This window comes from Orbicella faveolata, unplaced genomic scaffold, assembly GCF_042242905.1.
Source record: "Orbicella faveolata isolate gen_17 unplaced genomic scaffold, um_ofav_v1 contig_34, whole genome shotgun sequence".
Taxonomy (NCBI): Eukaryota; Metazoa; Cnidaria; class Anthozoa; order Scleractinia; family Merulinidae; genus Orbicella; species Orbicella faveolata.
In genome coordinates this window covers 9,924,598-9,935,000 of record NW_028301563.1, presented here as the reverse complement: position 1 = coordinate 9,935,000, position 10,403 = coordinate 9,924,598, and the positions used below count along the sequence as shown (strand labels likewise).

Genomic DNA, 10,403 nt, shown 5'->3' with positions numbered 1-10,403 from the left:
GGAAGGAAGGAGTGATCGTTTCCCAAATGTCCTCGTTCCTTTTGCTACTTTTCGTTAAATGTGTTAAGTCTGAGATATTATATCATTTCATTGTCGCTCCATGGCGTAAAAGCATTTAGAAGTTGAACTGCAATTTCCCAGTCAATATAAAATTGAAAAACAGCAACGTTGTTGGATTTTGAAACAAAGTCGAAAAACTAAAGGTAAACGATCCAAGCTGTTCTTTCACAAGAAGACACTTGACTGAGACATGGAAGGGAATGACTAAGTTAAATGTATCAATGTTTCAAAATCCGTGAAATCCATCTTTTCCGCCGTGTTTAGTAAAAAGTTTCACTTAACTGCCTCCCAGTACTGGAAGTTTCCACCGAAGGTTTTTCCTATTAATGGCGGAAAGGACGGATTTCGCGATATCTAATCGGCTTCCAATTAGACGGCTCGGCTGTTCCAAGAGAGATTGAGATCGTCTACGAACAGGCAAGATTGTCCGATAAACTCACAGTGCTTGTCAATGACATCGGTATCGCCATGAAGAGGCCGGGCTACGCTTTGTACGGTGGAAAAGTGTACAAGAAATGCGACAAGGCAAAGTACACCTATTCCTACAAGTGCGAGGTGGAGGCGTTCGTTAATAGTTTGGCGGCTAACGAATCCTTCAAGGCGCGACTTCTAAAGGACATGAAGAAAGTCATCGATATCCTAGCCAACCCGCACTGCGAGGTCATTCGACCACTTCGCGTAGATTATAATTTGATTGAGGTTAACGATGGCAAGTGCTGGTCAGTCAAGGAGCGTCGCTTCCTGGAGAATGTGATCGCGGGCAAGGACATTGCTCATGTTACACCGCGAGCGTTTTCCCCGTACGATCCAACAAGAGAGCCAGAACCGAAGTATTTCAAAGAAATTTTGGAAAACAGCCTCACAGAAGCTGAAATTGAAGAATTTTGCGAAGATTTCTTGAGGCTCTTGAATCACAATCAAAAGAGACACAAAGACAAAGTTCCTTGCCTAATTGGCGCTGCTAATAGTGGAAAGACGAGTTTATTTCAACCAATTCTAGGCCTGGTACATCATGGCAACATAGCAACTATCACTAAACAGCGCGTCTTCAATAAGGCCATGATCAATCACTTCACAGAAGTAATCTTCGTGGACGAAGCGAATCCTTCCACACTAGATATAGATGACTGGAAAATCCTAACGCAGGGAGGTTACACGGCCTGTGACATCAAGTATCAAACTGCTAAGTCATTCATTAACCGTTGCCCGATGCTTTTAACAGCACAACAGAAACTTGAATTCGGACCAGAAGATCAACCAGCAATGGACCGTAGGCTAAGGAACTATGTCTTCAAGAGTCTGCCTAACCCAAGGAAGAAAGCTGCAGAGTGGCTCAGAAAGCACTCCATAGATTGTGTTGTGTGGGCCTCGACGAAAGCGCGTCCGACGACAGACCAAGAAGAAAGCTCCGACAGCAGCTTGGAAGAAGAGCAAATCGGTGACGGCGTTCTTAAAGACGAGGAGAAGGACGCTTTACGAACGTTGCCTCTCGCAGACGTCTGGACTGACGCTCTTGAAGAGACGGGCGAGCCAGCCACAACAGCTGACGCTGCCAGTGACGATAAAGTCGACTCGGATGACGACCAGCGCATTCGTAACTTGAGGACAGCACTTGGGCTATCTTACACAGGCTCCCTAAGACATAGACAAATTGCCAGCATCTTGCACACGCGCGTCAGAGAGAAGGAAGAAGAGAATCGGCGGAAACATGAACTACATGAAGCAAGAAGATCTTTCCTGAGAGAGAGGGGTGTCAGCAGCGAGATTGCCGAACTGTTGCCAGAAGACCCCGACGCAGCGATGCCAAGTCAAATTCAAAGACAACTGCAGGAGCACTGCGACGAACAAGAAGCGCACCAAGAGCAAGAAAGACGCGAGAAAGCCCGTCGAGCGTTCGAAGGCACCTGGATAAGAGCCACTGAGGTCGAGCTAAAGAACTGCTGCGACGAATATCAAAGCAGTAGCGATCCCACGGTTCGCTTGAACGTCAAAGATTGGATGAAGGTCCTGTGCGACAAGTTAAAAATGCATCACGAGTCCTTGGGCACTTTCAACACTGCCGAGGCTGTCCAAGAACGAATCAAGGTGTGCACCGCTCTTGGACTGCTGAGAAAAGAGCAGCACCACCTAGTCACAAGCGTTGCTGAAAGGCTGCCTGTGTTGCCTGTCCTCAGTTCAGAAACCGAGGGAGTACAGCAACATGCACATGAGACGGATGACGAGCAGAGTATTTTCATCACGCAGCAGTGTAATGGAGTGGATGAGACGGAAGAGGTACAGAGTATTTTCATCACTCCTCTTCCGAGCACAAGTGGTGCGTCTGTGCCTCATTCAAGCTTCGACGACTGTGCAGTCTCTGCTGAACTACTTCGAGCTAGTACTTCTAACAAGAAGAAGCGAAAGAGGCAATCCAGCAGTCAACGAGCAGTCAAAAAATCCCAGAACGTTCTAACTCGATACTTTACTAGTCAAAAGTAAAAGCGGTGTTTTTTTCCTCGTAAGATAGGCCGTAGGGTGGTCTTTTTCAGTAGTTTGATAATTAGGATAGAATTAGACTTAATAATAGATAGGATAGAATTAGGCACTCAGAACGCTACATGTACCTACGATAACTCGTTACAAGAATAGACTTTTGTGTCCAAGAAATTAGAGTTTATTACGCTTTGATCATTTATAAAACGCGTTCCGTAGATGTGTTAACAGGCTAGCTGTTTGTCGAATTGCGATAATTAAATGGTCCAGTTTCCTCTGCATTTTAGTTGGTGTGGATTTGTTGTTTTTTGCCAGTTGGATTGCTAACCGAGTGGCATTTTAATTCCAGCCCTTTTCTTTAGAGAGTCCGCTGTTCTTCCGTCTTGAAATTGGAAATCGTCATCTCTCAAAATAGCAGTCCACTGTCCAAACCCGTGCTTAGTTATCCCTTCCTTTAGAAAATCGTCCTCTTCTTTTGTGAATTTCAAAACACGACGAATGTTCCTCTGAGAGCGCAAGATTCTTTTAGGCAGGGCGTCCTTATTGGGGGAGGAGTTGATATTTTGCACTCTTCCAACTGAAGGCCCGGCGTCGGAAGTTGAATCTCCGAGTCTTGCGTGGACGTCGTCGTCCACCTCTGAACCCTTGGCACCTTGAAGTTTTTGTAGGCACTCGTGACCCTTCAAAGCAACTTCACGGGATCGTTCCTTTTGATAGTGAACTTTGGCAACAGCAGAGCTGTGTTTTTGGTCCTCCGACAAAATCCTCTGCTCCTCGCTAGTGAGCTCATTGAGGCTCTGCGTTTCAACAATTTGGCGATAACGCGTGGGATGGATGTACTTTCCAATTGCATCAAACACCAGTTTGCTCATGATCTCCCCCAATTTACCATGTTGGCCCCCATTTCTGTTGACGAGAACGAAATCGCACTGGGGTTTAAGCAAAGGTCTGACGTTCGAGATGTAGCCATTGAGAACTTGCATGTTTGCATAGGTCAGAACCAAAGAATCAAATCCATACTTTCCAGCAGTCTTGAACGTTTTCTGATCAATGAATCCACCCTTTTCCTTAGCTGTAGCAATCATGTCCACCGTCAAATATTGATAAGTCATGGGACGCGACCCCTTCACTTTGATGAACAGATACATGGCAACGAATTTCGTGGCAAATGTCAAGTCTGAAGGGTTAACTTGAGTTGGACTCGATTTGCAAATCTTCACGGTATTCTCGTAGCGCGGCAGATGGAATTTCACCACCTCCAACAACTCCTCCATTGTTGCCCAATGGCCTCTCGCTTCTAGTGTTTCGATGTCTAAATCTTGTGTCCACTGCAATCTCATCATCTTAGCAACCGTCTTTCGCGCTCTTTTGAGGTACAGCTCTGTTGCAGAGAACTTTCGAAAGACTGCCTCTTATGCGCCATGAAGCTTTCTGAAGTCCATCATTTCAGAAATGGCATCTATGTAGCCTAAACGTCCACCATGTCCAAGCTTGCATTCGTCTTGTAAGTAGTCGATAAACTTGAACAACAAATTTGGAGAACACAAACTAAAGTCCACCACGTCAAAAGTCAACTCTTCCTCGTCTTCACAACAAAATCTAAGAAACTTAAAGCATCTTGTCACTATTTGTTGAGCTGCGCGATCTTTCTTGAAACCGCCACCACTTCCAGTCAACCACCTCGTGAATACTTCGCCAATGTCACACAACAATGAAAATGAGGGAAGTAACTTTCCGGCATGTTTTGTAGTCTCACTTGTTTGATCTTGAATTGTGTTCACCATTGGAACATTTCTTGCTACCTTTAGCGAATCTGTGATTTCTTTCGAATTGGGCTTTTCATCGAAATAAAAGAACCAACTGTGCTTGGTATTAACGTGTTTTCTGCACCCTCTTTGACTTTGAAATCCACCATGGTCACACTCTTGTATTGGGCAGTGATACAAGCTGTCGGTCTCATCCTTTTCCAAGTGAAGCCGTTTTGGTTTGGGTGATGCTCCATCGATATCCGACCAATTGACCTTGCACTTCTTGCTCATTTTGCCTTTTGAAGAGCATTTGGCCAACACGATCTCCTTTAAATCTGACCCATAACCAAGGAGCCGATGACAAGCAAAGGAACGGCATATATGTTTGTATTTGCCAAGTCATGCCCTTACTTGCCCGTCCTCATTACTATTGTGCAAAATTCATGACAGTGACATGCAACCAAACTTGCCCAAGCAGGTCTGAGCGCGCCCTATTGTTTGCCTTACAAAGTACACCTCCATTTGGGAACAAAATAGGAATGCGCAGAGAAATGGTCCGAAATCTGGTCCCAAATGACCAATTTGGGAACAATATGTTCCATTCACAGAGAGGAACTCGGAAGAAAAGGTCCTAAATTATCAATTTGGGAACAATATGTTCCATTGGCAGATGAGAATTCGGAACAAAACAGTCCTAATTTACCAATTTGAGAACAATGTGTTCCATCAACAGATAGAAACTCGGAACAAAACAGTCCTAAATGACCAACTTGGGAACAATGTGTTCCATTTACAGATAGGAACTCGGAACAAAACAGTCCTAAATGACCAACTTGGGAACAATGTGTTCCATTTACAGATAGGAACTCGGAACAAAACAGTCCTAAATGACCAACTTGAGAACAATGTGTTCCATCAACAGATAGGAACTCGGAACAAAACAGTCCTATATTTCGTAATAAGTGGCCAATTTGGGAACGAACTGTTCCATTCACAGATGGAAATTCGGAACAAAAATATCAATTTGGGAACGGTATGTTCCATTGGTAGATGAGAATTCGGAACAAAACAGTCCTAATTTACCAATTTGGGAACAATGTGTTCCATCAACAGATAGAAACTCGGAACAAAACAGTCCTAAATGACCAACTTGGCAACAATGTGTTCCATTTACAGATAGGAACTCGGAACAAAACAGTCCTAAATGACCAACTTGAGAACAATGTGTTCCATCAACAGATAGAAACTCGGAACAAAACAGTCCTAAATGACTAATTTGGGAACAATGTGTTCCATCAATAGATAGAAACTCGGAACAAAACAGTCCTAAATGACCAATTTGGGAACAATGTGTTCCATCAACAGATAGCAACTCGGAACAAAACAGTCCTAAATGACTAATTTGGGAATAATGTGTTCCATTTACAGAGGGGACCTCGGAACAAAACAGTCTTAATTTATCAGTTTGAGAACAATATGTTCCATTTACAGTTGGGAACTCGGAACGAAATGTTCCTCTTTTACACTAGAGTGAACGTTTTGTTCCTACCATGCAAAAAATCTGGTCCTCTTATAGTCAATAGGAACACAAAAACGAGGAACAGTCGATACTTGAGGAACGTTCCTTTTGGAATGTAGGAACAGCCAACAAAACTTAAAATCAGCGAAAAAACGAGGCAAAGACTAAAGAAAAACTCAAAAAAGCGTAAATCGAGCGCTTAGGTGAAAAGGAAACAATCTTTAAAAACTGGTGAAGTTTGTTTCGCTCAAAGGCAGCGAAACACGCCATGATAAATTTTTGGGAAATGTAAAGGATTCCTTCCTTCCTTCCTTCCTTGCTTCTTTTCTTTCTTCCTTCCTTCCTTCCTTCCTTCCTTCCAGCCTTCCTTCTTTCCATCCTTCCATCCTTCCTTTCATCCTTCCATCCTTCCATCCTTCCATCCTTCCTTCCTTCCTTCCTTCCTTCCTTCCATCCTTCCTTCCTTCCTTCCTTTCATCCTTCCTTCCTTCCTTCCATCCATCCTTCCTTCCTTCCTTCCTTCCATCCTTCCTTCCTTCCTTCCTTCCTTCCATCCTTCCATCCTTCCATCCTTCCTTCCTTTCTTCCTGCCTGCCTTCCTTGCTTCCTTCCTTCCATCTCTCCATCCTTCCTTCCTTCCTTCCTTCCTTCCTTCCTTCATTCCTTCCTTCCTGTCGTCGATTGCTGTTAGTCTTTTTGTGATCAAATCCGCAGATCAATGTGTAAAGCTTTCGCAGTGGTAGCAACGTTCAAGTTATATTCAATCTGAAGGTGAAACGATTTCCTTACAAAAAGATTAATTTTCATTCTTTAGTAGGATTTTTTCTCATTTTCCTTTGCATTTCTGATGTATGTACTCAATATCTTACAAACTATATATGTGAGCTTAAATGCAAACTGAACATTGAAACCATGACTTATTTTTTTGTTGTTGCTGTAATTCTCTTCTATTGTTTCGTTCGTTTAGGCTTAATTTTTTCCCTCGGCATTGATAGAATATTAACTTAAAGAATAGAAGCTAATAAAATCGTCTTACCTTAAACATGTTAACTTCCATTACCCTGTTTGCTGCGTCTTTCTTTTTTATGTAAGCTTAATACACTCGTGTAGAATTCAATGACATTTATTTAATAGAACTACTAGAGTCAAAAAGCAAAATCCTTTCTTGGTTTCCAACCGTAACAGAATAATTTAACACATTTTACAGTCTACCAAGCTATTACCCCTACTACTTCTAAACGTGTCTTGGCACTGAGCTTAATTACAGATACGGTTTACTATTTTAAGACGTAAGGTTGTCGGCGACAATCGACACAACTATTTGTTTAAAATTACAGTTTATACAACAACTTCCACAAACAACAGAATTGTTTTCGTACAGGGATAAGCGAAATTAAAACAAAAAAATTTGAACTTGAACTGTCTTACAGCATGGGTTCACATTAGGAAGACTTTCCAACTCCAATTGAAGATAGTTCGCCGAAGCAGAAAACGCGACGGCAGTTTCTAAAACAAAGAGTCGCTTACCACAATTTGGCAAATAGAAATTCACTTCACTGCGAATTTTCCGAAGGGACTGATAACGCTACCTGACAAACAGGGGCGTCTGACATATAGGAGCGTCTGACATATAGGGTCGTCTCACATAGAGGGGAATCTGACATATAGGGGCGTCTGACATATAGGAGCGTCTGACATATAGGGGTGTCTGACATATAGGAGCGTCTGCCAAATAGGGGCGTCTGACATATAGGAGTGTCTGACATATAGGGGCGTCTGCAATATAGGGTCGTCTGACATATAGGGGCGTCTGACATATAGGGGCGTCTGACATATAGGGGCGTCTGACATATAAGAGCGGTTGATTCAGTAGAACTCTTTGGAAGTACAGCACTTTGCTTCTTATCACGTTATCACGGATATCATATCTTCGTCCGGTTTGTCTTCAGACTGCCGTACCTTTACTTCGAGAAAGCTATGTATTTGTTAATAAAATAACTCAGAAACCGTACGCACGTTCTGATTGGTCAAAAGAGTTGCTAAACTTATGTTCTATCGTACCGGTAAACCACGGTTCCCGATCTATGGCAGCTCTACGCGGGAACTTGAGAACTCGGAACTCTATAACAATTAACAAATGTAACAAACAGCTTTGCCTTTCACTAGCTGAGATATCAATCACACAAATATCATTCAACATATACATGGCAATTTGCAAGGAAAGAAAACACCAGAATCGAAGTCGGTCGCCGTATAAAGCTTTTTCGTTTTTCCACGAGAACAATTTTACGCTTACTCCGGTTACGCTTGAGATTAAAATTAAGGAAGTTTTAAAACCCTTTTTTTTGGTGCTTTACACGGTCTTAGGGGGACGAAGTCAGCGGGGCTAGAATGATCAATTTGGGTTGTCAAAAAAGCAGGGGAAATATATCTTTCTATCATAATTTTTAGTTTAAACTCAATGCATACATGCATGACACGATACATGAAGTTGGTTTCTCAAGCAATATAGTTTTCATTTAGGGGAAACACGGACTTCATAGCCTTCAGCATAAATAAATAAATTCTGAATAAATTTCGGAAGCAGCGTTTCTGTAACTTAGCTTTGTTCCATTCGCAAAACTTCGGAAAGTTATCGTTAAACACTGCGTTGAATCACTTCGCCAAGCGTATGAAGTTTGGACTACTTGCAAACTTTTCGTACAGTCTTACTTTCGTGATGACCGATTCCAACTACGAATCCCCGCATTTCCCCGTCAGAATACTTTTGAGTTAATTAATATACTTTTTGCCTTTCCCCGATAACCTTTTACTTTCCTTTCTCAAAACTTTCTTAGCGTGAACTGTTTTCGTCGCTTTGCTCCGCGGACTTTTTGTCCGGTGCTGAGTCTGTGCATTCATTCTTTCAGTCTCTGTGATTGCTTTGTCGCGTCATCTCATGAATTTGACGAGAATTAGAAACTTGATCACGAAAGTACAATAAATTTCCCTCTCATTGACAGACTCTTTCCACACTTATTACATAAAACGGCTCGTGATTTGACAAGCTTTTCGAGTGTTCTCCCAACATCCCGCGTGGTTTATTGCGCCAGTAAACCCATAGAAAGAGTGGTCTATTGCTTAACTAAAGCACACGCGTAGCGCATGCGTGTACTTTATTGAGCTAAAATGAGCTGGAACTGACCAACTATGGCGTGTGCAGCCCCTTGAACATTTTTAATGTCTTATAGATATATACCTTTTATTGTCATTGACCTTTTTCGCAGAAAAAGTTATTCTTGATTAAACGAAATAAATTTTATGTTTGCCTTCTGCATTCGTAAGACGGTCTAGGGACACGTATTTCAGTAGAGAATTAAACGTCAATAAGTGCTGTTGGTTGAAGAAAGTTGCATACTGTCTCGAAAAGGTGTATGTTTGTATTTCGGTCATTTAACAGCACTATCAAGCGACCCACTCGTCTTCTTACTTTTAGGGTTATGCTCATTTTATTTTATTTTATTTTATATTTTAATCATGATTACTTTAATATTTCATGGAATTAAAGGGCGGCACACACGACGGGGCTAGTCCCTGCGACTAGTCCCTGCAACTAGTCGCGGGGACAAGTCCCATCGTGTGAACTGGCCATTTTTGCTTCAAAATCGAGCCGCAGCGACAAAGTTTGGTCCTTGCGACTAGTCCCACGAATTCAAACCAGATTGAATTTTTGGGGCAAGTCCCTGCGACTTGTTCCTCAAAACGCTTCGTGTGAACTGTTCGTGAAATAAGTCCCTGCGACCAGTCTCTTCGTGTAAACTCTTCAGGGGACTAGTTGCAGGGACTAGTCCCCTCATGTGTGCCGACCTTAAGGCAAGGTGCTGTATGATCTCACCCTTTGTTGACAGAGCAAGCAACACATTAAAATTAAGAAATTACAAAAACTAAATAACAACAGAATGCATGCACAATTTAACACAACATTTTGCCCTTAGCATCAGTGTTTGAATTGTTCAGTTTGTTTGTTACATATAGTTGTCAAACCCACATAGTTTTTTACACGAAATCCACGGTTAAACGTACTTTCGGTGTCTTCTCAAACTTACTCGCTGAAATGACCTCCTTAAATTTCTTTGTAATGGTTTAATTGCAAATTGACGTCACTGTGAACTAATCGCCAAATTGAAGTTTAGCTTCGTTAACAGATAAATATCTTTATTTCTCAGAATGTCAAAACTACCAATCTTTAACCAATGCTGACAGAAAGGTGACCTACATCAACATCCACACCTTGTGAGACAGTGGACTTGGTCGTGGCTGGTTCCGTTTCCAAGGAGCTGCGGGAACTAGAATGCCTACTTCATGTCCACCTACACACAGGTGTAACACTTATGCAACCGGCTGGTTAAATGGTGGTCATCCTACAGTGGCTGATGGCAAAGTCACCAGGCAGGTCTGCTTTCACTGGGTTTCAAACTGTTGTTGGCGGTCCACCAACATTGAAGTGAGAAACTGCGGCTCTTTCTATGTTTATTACTTCAACGGTACACCGTCCTGTAGTCTCCGCTATTGTGGCACTGACTAAGTCAAAAAATATAGTTATTGCATGTACGTAGTGAGTAAAC

General features: G+C 42.3%; 3 protein-coding genes across 4 annotated transcripts in view; 2 read left to right on the top strand and 1 right to left on the bottom strand.

Annotated features, from left to right (window-relative positions):
* LOC149104704 (uncharacterized) overlaps positions 1 to 2,634 on the top strand; it is an 8,799-nt gene extending 6,165 nt beyond the window's left edge. The window contains exon 3 of the mRNA XM_089271321.1: positions 434 to 2,634. Within this exon, the coding sequence (XP_089127447.1) occupies positions 434 to 2,538 (2,105 nt within the window). The 3' untranslated portion in view covers positions 2,539 to 2,634. The remainder of the gene's footprint in view (positions 1 to 433) is intronic.
* The window catches only part of LOC149104702 (uncharacterized), a 158,788-nt gene extending 148,637 nt beyond the window's left edge, over positions 1 to 10,151 (top strand). For both annotated transcript variants that reach the window (XM_089270794.1, XM_089270793.1), the window contains one exon: positions 10,005 to 10,151. In XM_089270794.1, the coding sequence (XP_089126920.1) occupies positions 10,005 to 10,075 (71 nt within the window). In that variant the 3' untranslated portion in view covers positions 10,076 to 10,151. The remainder of the gene's footprint in view (positions 1 to 10,004) is intronic.
* Positions 2,856 to 3,955, bottom strand: LOC149104703 (uncharacterized). The gene has a single exon (XM_089270836.1). It carries the CDS (start codon positions 3,873 to 3,875, stop codon positions 2,856 to 2,858), a length of 1,020 nt encoding a protein of 339 aa, XP_089126962.1. The 5' UTR covers positions 3,876 to 3,955.
* Positions 10,152 to 10,403: the final 252 nt, after the last annotated feature.

Excerpts from the sequence above, each read along its gene's own strand:
- LOC149104703 (XM_089270836.1), bottom strand. The coding sequence starts at position 3,875 with ATGATGAGATTGCAGTGGACACAAGATTTAGACATCGAAACACTAGAA.